This window comes from Mauremys reevesii, linkage group 4 (genome assembly GCF_016161935.1).
Source record: "Mauremys reevesii isolate NIE-2019 linkage group 4, ASM1616193v1, whole genome shotgun sequence".
NCBI lineage: Eukaryota > Metazoa > Chordata > Testudines > Geoemydidae > Mauremys > Mauremys reevesii.
This window is the reverse complement of record NC_052626.1, coordinates 149,703,176-149,715,338: the sequence shown is the minus strand read 5'-3', so window position 1 is coordinate 149,715,338 and position 12,163 is coordinate 149,703,176. Positions and strand designations below refer to the sequence as shown.

The following is a 12,163-nucleotide window of genomic DNA, read 5'->3' as shown; positions in this document are numbered from 1 at the left end:
CCCCACTTCCCTCCCAGAGCTGGGGAGAGAACCTAGGAGTCCTGGCCCCCCTGTTCTAACCACAAGACCCCACTCCCCTCCCAGAGCTGGGGAGAGAACCCAGGAGTCCTGGCCCCCCTGTTCTAACCACAAGACCCCACTCCCCTCCCAGAGCTGGGGAGAGAACCCAGGAGTCCTGGCCCCCCTGTTCTAACCACTAGACCCCACTCCCCTCCCAGAGCCGGGAGAGAACCCAGGAGTCCTGGCTGCCAGCCCCACCCACAAGGCCCCACCCACTCCCCTCCCGGAACTGGGGAGAGAACCCAGGAATCCCGGCTCCCAGTGCCCCGCCTCCTCTAACCACTAGACCTCACTTCCTTTCCCAATCCAGGGAGAGAAGCCAGGAGTCCTGGCTCCCAGCCCCAAACACAAGACCCCACTTCCCTCCCAGAGCCAGGGAGAGAACCCAGGAGTCCTGCCCCCCCCTGTTCTAACCACTAGACCCCACTCCCCTCCCAGAGCCAGGGAGAGAACCCAGGAGTCCTGACTCCCCTCCCAGCCCCCGCCTACCAGTGGCTATTAATATCCTCCCCGCTGGCTACACCCCTCCCCCGCCCTGGTAGCCAATCTCCTGGGGGTGTCAGAGCCGAGCTGCTGGGCAGGAGGAAATAGAAACCACCTGACTTTTTACTTTCGTTTCCCCAGGGGAAAATCTTGGACACTGGCAGAGCGAGCGGTGCGGCAGGTAACGGGGCGCAACTACCATCCCCGGGGGGCAGAATCGCCCCCTCCGGTCTGTCCCCCCACCCACGGGGCAGGCTCGTCCCCCGCCCCCACAACCCACCTGAGAGCTGAATTGCTGGTGTCGAACCAGTGGCACCTGGGAGGCACCTAAGGTAAATCCCAGCCACTCCCCGGCCTCTGGCTGGGCCCGGCCCCGGCCCCACCAGCGCAGCCCCGCGGATCCCCGCGCAGCGAGCCGCGCCCGGCCGCCAATCCCCAGATCTGCTTTAAAAATCCCGAGAGGCTGAAAATCCCGCTGCGCCCGGGGCACTTGCGCCCCGGAGGGGAGGGGGGCGCAGAGCGCAGCGGGCTCTCCGCAGGTGTGACGGCTGGAGACGTGGGATTTCCTCCTTCAACAGAGACGGAAATTAGGAGTGTTTAGTGCCAGGGAGCCCGGACGCCTGGGTTCTCTCCCCGGCTCTGGGCGGAGAGTGGGGGTCTAATGGGTTAGAGCAGGGGGGCTGGGAGCCAGGACTCCTGGGTTCTCCCCAGCTCTGGGAGGGGAGTGGGGGCTGGTGGTTAGAGCAGGGGCTCTGGGAGCCAGGACTCCTGGGTTCTCTCCCAGCTCTGGGAGGGGTGGGGGCTAGAACGGTGAGGGAGGGGAGCTGAGAGCTGGGACCCCTGGGCTCTGGGTGCAGTGGGGCTGTGGCATGAGGCTCTGGCCACAGAGGATTTGCTCATTTCTTGGGGCGCTAGTGGGGATGGGGGGTGTCCCCAGTACACAAGAACAGCACTGGGGAACTCAGAGCTCAAGAAGTGGGATTAGGACATGGAGTGTCCCAGCCCTGCTTTGTGCCTCAGTTTCCCCCTCTGCCAGCCCCCCTGTTTGAGCAGAGTGGGTGCGAGGGGGCGACTCCCTGGGTGTCCTGGTGTCTCAGTTCTCCAGCAGAGTTTGGCTTTAGCCGCAGCCCAGGAGGAGGGGAGATCGGTCAACCCGAGCCCGGCCTGTCACCAGCTGCATTATGGGAAATGCAAATAATAAAGGGTAAGTGCTCCAGTCCCACCCAAATCAGGTGTAACCTACTCCAGAGCTGGGGCTAGAGCCCATGAATCCTGGCTCCCAGCCCCTCCTAGCCTCCCCTCCCCAAGCTGGGATGGAACCCAGGAGTCCTGGCTCCCAGCCTCTCCTCCCCTCCCCAAGCTGGGATGGAACCCAGGAGTCCTGGCTCCCAGCCCCTCTGGCCTATCCCCTACACCCCAATCTCCTGCCTCCCCAAGCTGGGATGGAACCCAGGAGTCCTGGCTCACAGGCCCCCTGCTGTGTGTCTCCAGGCCAATCCCACCCCCCTCCTCGAAGCCACCTCTACAGGGGATGGTGAAGCAACTCCAGGAGGACGTCACCTGCTCCATCTGCCTGGACATCTTGGAGGACCCCGTCTCCATCGAGTGCGGCCACAATTTCTGCCGGGGCTGCCTCGCGGCTCACTGGAGCGGGGTCTCGGCCTGTGGGTCCCAATGCCCCGAGTGCCGGGCTCCCTGCTCCAGGAACCGGATGATCCCAGACACACGCGTCAAAAGCCTGGTGTTGAAAATCAGAGACCTGCCATGCGAAGAGACGCCGACAGCAACAGGGACAGCGAGCCCTGAGGTGGGTGCAGCCATGGCTGGTCCGGAGATGCAGCCACCTCTGGGGCGGGGCAGCTGGCAGGGCTGCCCAGAGGGAGGGGCAAGTGGGGCAATTTGCCCTGGGCTCTGCAGGGGCCCCCACGAGAATGGCCCCAGCCTGACCCCGCCTCCGCCCCTCTCCCGGAGCCTCAGCGCATCCAGGAGTGTCCCTGAACAGCTGCAGCGTGGCTCTGGCGGGGCCTGAGCCCCTCCCCGCTCAGAGTCACGTGGTCAGGGGCTGGGCTGCGAGCTCCATGCCGAGCAGCTCGGGTCCCAGTGGAGCTCTCAGCCCTGCCCCCTCACCACGCGGCTCTGAGCGGGGAGGGGCTCAGGCCCCGGAGCCACGCTGCAGCTGTCCAGGGACGCTCCTGGATGTGCTGAGCTGAGGCTCCGGGTGAGGGGGGAGCTGGGGGTAAGGGGCTGGGTGGGAGGTTGGATAAGGGGCAGGGAGTCCTGGGGACAGGGAGGGGCAGAGGTTGGGGGCGGTCAGGGGACAGGGAATGGGGGTTGGATTGTGGGCGTTCTGGGGTCTGTCAGGACTCAGTGGGCGGGGGGTGGATGGGGTCGGGGCAGTCAGGGGACAGGGAGCAGGGGTGGAGTCCCGGAGTGGTGGTTGGGGGAGGGGTTTCTGGGGGGGCCGGAAGTGGTGGGGGTCGGATAGGAGGCAGGGCCAGGCTGTCTGGGAGGCGCAGCCTGCCCTACCCTAAAGCTCATTCAGCAGTTTGAGGCTTGCAGAAGAGCCGAGCTGTGAGCTTTTCCATTAGATAAATTCACGGAGGTTAAGTCCATGAATGGCTGTTAGCCAGGCTGGGTAAGGAATGGTGTCCCTGGCCTCTGTTCGTCAGAGGGTGGAGATGGATGGCAGGAGAGAGATCACTTGATCATTGCCTGTTAGGTTCACTCCCTCTGGGGCACCTGGCACTGGCCACTGTCGGTAGACAGGATACTGGGCTGGATGGAGCTTTGGTCTGACCCAGTCTGGCCGTTCTTATGTTCTAACCTAAATGAACCCAAAGTTCTGGAGACAGAGATGAGCCAAGGAAGCCAGCAGAGTATCAGAAACCTGGAAAAATCTCTGCCTGGATGGGCTCAGGCGTTCGGTCACAAGCCGAAGTGGTTCAAAAGTTTTGGATTTTTTTTAAGCAGAATTTTTTTATTGTTTCTTTAACCCAGGGGTAGGCAGCCTATGGCACAGGTGCCGAAGGCGGCACGTGAGCTGATTTTCAGTGGCACTCACGCTGCCCGGGTCCTGGCCACTCTGGGGGGGCTCTGCATTTTAATTTAATTTCAAATGAAGTTTCTTAAACATTTTAAAAACCTTATTTACTTTCCAGACAACAATAGTTTAGTTCTATATTATCGACTTATAGAACGAGACCTTCCAAAAATGTTAAAATGTCTGACTGGCAGGCGAACCCTTACATCAGAGTGAATACATGATGGGTCGGCCCAGCACTTCTGAAAGGCTGCCGACCCCTGCTTTAAACAATCAAACCCGGCAAGCAGCAAATATTTGGCCACACACTTCTGAAACCCCAAACCGTGTTCAGGGTTTGGCAGACTAATTTCAGCTTTTCAATTTAAAAAAAAACCCACAACACGTTTTGAAGGAAAGCAGCCATTGTCCGTGATCTTTTTCTGCTTTTAAAAAACCCCTAGTTTTCGATCCAAAAAGTTTTGACGGAAAATATCTGTCCAACCATTTAATGAGCGTTAGTGCCTCTTAGCACTAGCTGATGCTGACAACCTTGTAAAGAAGTTTTCTCAAAACTGGGTTTGTGCCGAGATGTGGAAGGTTTATTTTTCCCAGGGCTGCCTGTGAGGGGGGGCAAGTGGGGCAATTTGCCCTGGGCCCTGCAGGGGACCCCACGAGAACACAGTATTGCAATTTTTTTTATGGAAGGGCCCCTGAAATTGCTTTACCCCAGGCCCCCTGAATCCTCTGGGCGGCCCTGGCAGCTGGGGAAGAGCCACATGGCCGCACCCTACAGCACAGCACCCCCAGCCCCACGCTGGGGCCCTGGGGTCAGAGGGGAGGCCGGCTAACGGGATTCCTGTGTCCTTTTAGCAACCGGTCAGGTCCCTGGGCTGATAACGGGGGAGCTGGGCACACACGGCTCAGATCTGCTGATAAGAAATTAACCCCCCGAGCAAACAGCCTGTGACGCCATCCAGGGGACCCCAGTGGGGGGGTTAGCTGGCTGGAACGGATGGGACACGGGGCCTTTCCCCTCTAGGGGACACTGGCCTGGATCTGGCCCAGGGTGGGACTGGCTGGTTCAGGGGCTGGGAATGGGGCTCAGGGGCTCTGATCCGGGGCACAGGGGACTCACCGTCTCGAGGGTGGGGTCCCGGCTGTGACCCGGCTCTGTCCCTGCAGCAGGGGCCGGGGGCTCAGCCGGAGCCGGGGCGCCCGGTGCAGCTGGTGCGTCTGGACAAGGAAGGGGGCCTGATCCTGGACGAGGAGGCCCTGAGCCGCTGCCTGGAGCAGGGTGGGGTGGGAGATGCCCCCGTTTGCCTGGTGTCCATCGTCGGGGAGCAGCGCCGGGGCAAATCCTTCCTGCTGAACTACCTGCTGCGCCGGCTCCGGAGCCCGGTGAGTGGGGATGGGAGCCCCTCCCAGAGCCAGGGAAAGAACCCAGGAGTCCTGGCTCCCAGTCCCTCCCGCTCTAACCACTAGACCCCACTCCCCTCCCAGAGCTGGGGATAGAACCCAGGAGTCCTGGCTCCCAGCCCCTCCCGCTCTAACCATTGGACCCCACTCCCCCCCCCCCCCAGAGCTGGGGATAGAACCCAGGAGTCCTGGCTCCCAGCTCCCTCCGCTGTAAGCACTAGACCCCACTCCCCTCCCGCAGGGCAGTGCATGGGGATGGGAGCCCTAGGGTGGCTGGTACTCCACCCCTCCCTGTCTCATGCTGTCTGAGCAGTGGTCTGAACTCCTGCCCCCTGCTGGAGGGGCTCAGACCAGCGCAGATCTGTGACCTGTGTCCCCCGGCCACGTCGGGTCAGCTGTGCCAGGGGAGTGGGGAGCCGTGTGTCCGTCTGGAGCCTCGTCCGTGTGTCCGTCTGGAGCCTCGTCCGTGTGTCTGTCTCAGCCTGAGGCTGCCTGTCCATCATCTTCCCAGCGCGCCGGTCCCCACGCTATCTGCCTGCTAATAAAATACCCACAGTCCCCCTGCCCCCCTGCACTAATTGCCCCTCCCCCGTGTCTCCCCCCCCCCCAGGAAGGGAAGGACGGATCCTGGATGGGCCGGGAGGAGGAGCCCCTGGAGGGGTTCGAGTGGCGAGTTGGCACCCGCAGCGTCACCAAAGGGGTGTGGGCCTGGAGTCAGCCCTTCTGGGTCCCCACCGAGCGGGGGAAGGTGAGTGGGAAGAGGAGGAAGGGGGGAAATGGGGTGGGGGGATGAGTGACCCCAGCAGATCTCTCCTTGGGGGAGCAGAGCAGCCAGAGGCTGGGGGGACTCTGTGACCAGGGCCTGGGGGGGGAGGCAGGGAGCACAGTGCCCCCCTGGGGCTGGGTCTCACTCGGTGCTGGGGCATGCAGGGGGCAGATCGGGGAGCTGGCGTGTGACCCCGGCCTGTGGCTCCCCCCCCCCCAGGTGGCCGTGCTGCTGGTCGACACCGAGGGCTCCATGGACATCGCCAGAGACACGGAGACCAGCGTCAAACTCTCCGCCCTCTCCATGCTGCTTGGCTCCTACCAGGTAGGCACCAGGGGGCGCTGTGCTGTGGGGAACGGGGCAGGGCTCAGCAGGGGGCGCTCTCCCCTGGCAGCCAGGGCTGGCCCAGATGCCCCAGGTAGGCACTAGGGGGCGCTGTGCTGCGGGGAACGGGGCAGGGCTCAGCAGGGGGCGCTCTCCCCTGGCAGCCAGGGCCGGCCCCGATGCCCCAGTGTGGCACTAGGGGGCGCTGTGCTGCGGGGAGAGGGTCGTGCTGGTTTCTGCATCTCACCCTGTCCTCTCTGATTACTTGCAGATCCTGAATGTTTCCAGCCAGATAAAGGACCCTGATCTGGAATATCTGGAGGTGAAGGATGCAGCGCCATTCTCATACAGCCCCAATGGGGTCGTCTGCCCATTCTACAGCTGGGGAAACTGAGGCCCAGAGAGACTCAGTGACTTGCCTGAGGTCACATGGGGAGTCTGTGGAACAGCCAGAGATTGAACCCAGGAGTCCTGGCTCCCAGCACCCTCTGCTCTCTAACCACTAGACCCCACTCCTCTCCCAGAGCCGGAGAGAGAACCCAGGAGTTCTGGGGCTGTATTCAGCAGAGCCCAGCTTCTGTGCTGCTCCACGGGCTGGAATTCGCTCCTGCCCGAGCTCCAGGCTTACTGAGAACAGGGGTGTTGCCCGGAGTCTGGGAAAGTCTCAGTATTTGGTATCTTGGTCTAATCTTCCTACTGTCCGTGGGCATCGGTGGAGGCGGGGGGGAACAGAGCCCCTGGCATGGGGCAGGGGAGAGGGGAACCTGGACTTGCAGTTCTGCTCGTTGGCCACCGGGTGTCTCTGCACCACAGGGGAAAGCCGTGGGACCCTGGTGCCAGACCCAGACCAAGCTAGAGCTGCAACTTTGGTGGGGAGAGGAGGGAGGGGCTGTTGGTAGGATTTCCACTCCCACCCACCCCCAGGGCACATGCTGCCTCCCTGCCCCAGAGATCCCAGCCCCAGACTCACCCCCCTGCCCTCTCTGCTCTGCAGATGTTTCTGCACGTGGCCGAAGAGGTGGGAAAGGAATACGGGCTGGAGTCCATTCAGGTGAGACAACATTCCCTCCCATCCCCCGCCCTGCCCCAGCCACCCCCTGCCCCACACCCGAGGGGTTCACCCGTCCCCTCCTGACATCGTCCCGTCTCCCCTGCAGCACCTAGACCTGCTGGTGCGGGACTGGAGCAGCTCCACGCTCCTTGGAGGCGATGGTGGGAAGGAGCATCTGAGAGACGTCCGACAGGTGACTGTGGGGAATGGGACGTGGGGCCTTTGCCCTCTGGGGGGTGCTGGCTCCGATCCGGCCCCTTGGCGAGGGCCTGCTGGGTCTGGGGAGCAGGGAAGGGTCCCGGGGTATTTCCCTCTGTTGATGTCTCACTTTGCCGATTTCCCCCTGGCTCTGGCAGATGCTGGCGGCGACGTCCCCCTGCAAACACCCCAAGGCCCTAGAAGTGCTGAGCAGAAGCAGCAGCCGCTGTTACCTGATGCCCTTCCCCGGCAAGCGGATCATGACTGGAAACCAGGGAAGCCTGAGAGGTAACAGACCCGGGACAGCGGCTCTGAGCCTGGGCAATGGGGCGTCTCCGTCTCTGCCGGGGAACGGGCTGTGGGGGGACGCTCCGGCTCCGGGTTCATTGCCATCTCCCTCCCCTTCGCAGACATGGATGAGGATTTCCGGGACAGCCTGAGGGACTATGTCACCGCCCTGGTGGGCTCGGTCAGTCAATACATCTGGAGGGACCGGCATGGGGAGCTGCTCACTGGGACACAGCTTGCTGCCAAGATAAAGGTGGGGATTGGTCTCAGTAGGGGGCGCTGTCCCCTGGCAGTCAGGGCTGGCCCCAACACCCCATGGTGGCACTAGGGGGCGCTGTGCTGTGGGGAGCGGGGTTGGGGGTCTGTAGGGACTCTCCCCTGGCAGTCAGGGCTGCCCCCAATACCCCATGGTGGCACTAGGGGGCGCTGTGCTGCGGGGAGCAGGGTCGGGGCTTAGAACTTTTTGCTGAATTTTTGTTAAATAAGACTCGGGGTCGTATTTCTATCCTAGCAGAATCCCAGCTTGGATGATTCTGCTGAGCCTTCCTACATCATCCAGGGAAGCTCTTCATTTCCCCGCCAAACTGATTCCCACCGTTGTCTTATGGCCATTCCCCAGCTGCCCTGCCCCAGAGGTGGCTGCATCTCAGTGCCGGGCGAGCCGTCCCCATGTTCACATTTTCCTAAGCCCCGTGGAGTCTGTATTGTGATTTCTTGTGCTTTCCTTGCAGAAATTCTCTGATCTGATGAAGAAACATCACTGTGGCTTCTCCTCTCCCGCTCAGGTACCTTCTCTGCCTGTCTCTGCCTCTGACCTGATCCAGGGATGTGTCCCACCTCCTGAATTCACTTCCGATGCAAAACTGCTTCCTACTTTTGTCTTACTGCTGCTGCCTCGCCCGAAAGGTGGCTGCATCTCATGTCGGGCAAACCATCCCCGTGTGGGGTTGCTGTGAGGCTATTCCCCAGCTGCCTCACCCCAGAAGTGGCTGCATCAGCACTGGGTGAGCCATCCCTGTGCAGTGTTGTGTGTGTTCCCATATGCTCCACCCCGGAGGTAGCTGCATCTCAGGAGTGTGTTATCACTTGTTGGAAAATGGTTTTTTTTTTTCCTGCAGACAAATTTGAGTTTCCGTCGAAATATCAAAAGCCGAAATACTTCGATCTGGAAATGCCTCTGTGGTGTCTCATGGGAATAATAGTTTGGCTCGGCATGCTCCCTTTTCTCCCCTTAAATCAGCTCTCTGATGGGACTGCAGCTCCCATGATGCACCACAGAGGAGGGAGGTGATGCATCATGGGAGTCCATGGCTGGGGGGCATCATGGGGCTTGTAGTTTGGGTGCCTGGCTTCAGGCAGAGTAGCCACAGTGGCTCATGGGAGTTGTAGTTTCACACTGGCTAGTGGCGTCGCTCTGTTACATGAGGTTGCTGTGGTGGAAGCTGCAGTCGCAGTCGCTAGGTGGAGTCAGGGCCCCATAAACTGTGGCTCACCCCAGCCGTGTCCTCCCCGTGCAGATGGCCGTCGCCTTCCACAACCAGAGAGTCCTGGACAGGGCCAGTGCAGACCACACTCTCTTTCTGAAGGAGAAGGTGAGTCTGGGGGGGGAGGTCTGAGTTTCTCTGGGCCTCAGTTTCCCCATCTATCAAAGGGGGAGAATGACCCTGCATTCGGGGGTTTTAGCCTGTGAGCTTTTTGGGGCAGGGATGGTCTCTCACTGAGTTTGTGTGATGGGCCTGGCGCGAGGGGGGGCCCCGACCTCAGTCCAGGTCTGTGCCGCACTGGCGTGAGGGGGGCCCCTGTCTCGGTCGGGGGGTGGGATCTGTTCAGCGCTTGCCCCATCTAACGCTCTTGGCCGTCTCCTCTCCCGGCGGGCGCAGGACAGCGACTCCCAGAACATGTTTTCCTGCCTGAAGGTGCGACCGAGCAAGATGGCGGAGCAGTTCGCGGAGCGGCGCGGGCACTTGCTGTGGCGGTGCCAGACGGACATGAAGGAGCCGGTGCCGGAGAAAGAGGCCCTGCTGACACAACTGGAGGAGGAGCTGACACAGGAGGCCGAGACCTTCCTGGAGATCTACGGGAAACGCTTCAAGAAATTCGCCATTTTGGCGGGCGTGGGGGCGGGGGCGCTGGTCCTGGGACCGGTGGGCGGAGCTGCCGGTGCCGGGATCGCTGGCGCTGTCATCGCTGCCGAGGCGGCTGGGGCGCTCGCCATGGCTGAGGTGGTGGCCATTGGGGTTGGGACGGGCGCCGCAGCCGGGATCGTCGTGGGTGGGGGCGTGGGCGGGGGCATGGGTGGGAACGTCGCCCGGAGGGATAGGCAGAGGGCCGAGGCTGCTGGTGGCGGGAGGGAGGAAGGGGATGGAACTGAGGATCTATCTGATGACAAACCCCTGATCTGATCGGTGTCCTTCCCCCTCCCCCCGAATCTGGGGCTGACGAATGGGGTGATGGGGCTGCAGCGTGGCCCAGACACGTCCCCCCAGAAGCCACCCCAGAGCAGGGAGCCATCACCCCCAGATTCTAAGAAGGGATGTTTTAGATCTTCTCATCTGACCTGCTGTGCCACCCAGGCTGGAGAACGCCGCCCACTTCCCCCTGCGTCGGGCCCGACATCTCCTGTTGCACTAAATCATCTCCCGGAAAGGCGGCCAGTCTGGCTTGGAAGCCAGAAGAGACGGAGACCCCACCGCTTTCCCGCTGGTGAATCACCCGCGCTGTGAAAAATCCGGTGCCTCGTTTCCGATGGGAGTGTGTCTGGCTTTAACTTCCAGCCCTCGGTTCTCGCTCTGCCTTCTTCCGACGTTGCACGGCCAATCCGGCTGCAACGTGAAATGCTTGGAAACGCCCGGCCGACGGTCCTGTCCCGAGATCACCCTCTGGGGGTGACAACAGGCGCCTGGCTGAGTTCCTACAATGGCAGTCGTGTGGTCTGGTCCTGGGGGACAGATCTCCAGCCGCCCCTCTGAGCGGGAAGGCGGGCTCTGGGGAGAGGGCACAGGAAGACGTGGGTTTCTTGCTCTACCATGGGCTTCCTCTGTGACCTTGGCCAAGTCCCTTAGTTGCTCCGTGCCTCAGTTTCCCATCTGTCTAATGAGGGTAATAATGCATTGGAAGATGGTGAGGAGTTTGAGCTCCACTGAGAGAAAGCGCTACCCAGGAAACGGGCATCGTTATTTATTCGGCGGGAGGGCTATAAAACCATCCGAAGCTAAAGGGAATCGGTCCCACACCCATGGACGCACGTCGAGCAGGGGACACCCTTTGGCCATCTCCACAGGAAGGCTCAGCTCCCACTCTTCAGCGCTGGTGAAAGGCCAGGACTTGGGCATGGGGATTTCCAAGCAATGGGGGCTTGGGCTAGTGGGACGCTCCAGCTGTTCCACGCCAGCCTCCGCAGGCGCCTACGATCCGATAGACCCCTCTAGAGGTATGGGGTCAGCTCCATCCTGGCCTGGCCGCGGTGTGTCGGGAGCGCCCCTTCCCCTCACAGATTCCAGGCCTGGGTAACACAGGCATGACCCTGCCCTGAAGTAGTTCCCGCTTGAACTAAAGCGACATGTTAGAGAAACTTCCCATCTCGATTTAAAAATGGCCAGTGATGGAGAATCTGCCACAACCCTTGGGGAATTGTTCCCGTTGTTCTCACTGTTAAACATTTCTGCCTTACTTCCAGTCTGAGTTTTGTCGAGCTTCAGCTTCCAGCCATTGGAGCATGTTAGACCTTTCTGTGCTAGACTGACAGATCCATTATCAAATATTTGTTCCCCAGGTGGGTACTTATTGCCTGGGATCCAGTCACCCCTTAACCTGCTCTTTGAGTCCTATCTTCCCAAGAACTCCTTGGAAACCTCATATCCAGGGCTGCAGGTTTTCAGAGGCTGCACCTCTCGGTACGTAGCAAGAGAGAATAGAAGTCACGTGAGACTATGGTCTGCACACTGCTCAATGGGAGAGGTTAGGGTTGTTCTGCTGGAAGGTGGCCAGTCAATGGGTCTTGGGTGCAGGACAGTCTCAGAGCAATGGTGGCATTTAATCATTCTCCTTTGTGCCCAACACGAGGAAAGGTATTTGGGGTACTGTGTCAGGGTGTCAATGTACAGATGAGTGTGTGCGTGTGTCGGAGCACCTGTAAATGACGGCCCTGGGGAGTGCTAGAGACTAATCTCCCAGATTTAAATAACGGTGAAGTTCTGACTTATCGAACCTTGAAGGGCGAGTTCCTTGTTTTGGGACAAGTCTCCACAGAAACCGTCAGCTCTAATTCGGTTAGGGGAAGATGCAACTTCTGGTTAAGAGAAGGGCTTTAAACTGCTCCGGGGAGGGGGGGAGGGAATTCTGCGCCAAAAAAATTAAAAATCCTGCGCATAGTTTAAAATTCTGTACATTTTATTTGTCAAAATAACACGATATATAATCACACCAATTATTTTGGTAATTTATTTCAAAATACCTGTCAGCAAGTACTTCTGACACACACACACACACACACACACACACACACACACACACACACACACACACACACACACACACACACACACCCACCCACCCC

The 12,163-nt window shown here is 60.4% G+C and overlaps 1 protein-coding gene across 1 annotated transcript in view; it reads left to right on the top strand.

Moving 5' to 3' along the window:
• Nucleotides 1–12,163, top strand: part of LOC120403311 (RING finger protein 112-like) — a 65,502-nt gene that overhangs the window by 9,209 nt on the left and 44,130 nt on the right. The window contains exons 2-13 of the mRNA XM_039534274.1: nucleotides 685–724; nucleotides 1,665–1,747; nucleotides 2,035–2,350; nucleotides 4,748–4,963; nucleotides 5,592–5,729; nucleotides 5,967–6,071; nucleotides 6,343–6,393; nucleotides 7,066–7,122; nucleotides 7,229–7,315; nucleotides 7,479–7,608; nucleotides 7,731–7,861; nucleotides 8,340–8,393. Of these exons, the coding sequence (XP_039390208.1) occupies nucleotides 1,725–1,747; nucleotides 2,035–2,350; nucleotides 4,748–4,963; nucleotides 5,592–5,729; nucleotides 5,967–6,071; nucleotides 6,343–6,393; nucleotides 7,066–7,122; nucleotides 7,229–7,315; nucleotides 7,479–7,608; nucleotides 7,731–7,861; nucleotides 8,340–8,393 (1,308 nt within the window). The 5' untranslated portion in view covers nucleotides 685–724; nucleotides 1,665–1,724. The remainder of the gene's footprint in view (nucleotides 1–684; nucleotides 725–1,664; nucleotides 1,748–2,034; nucleotides 2,351–4,747; nucleotides 4,964–5,591; nucleotides 5,730–5,966; nucleotides 6,072–6,342; nucleotides 6,394–7,065; nucleotides 7,123–7,228; nucleotides 7,316–7,478; nucleotides 7,609–7,730; nucleotides 7,862–8,339; nucleotides 8,394–12,163) is intronic.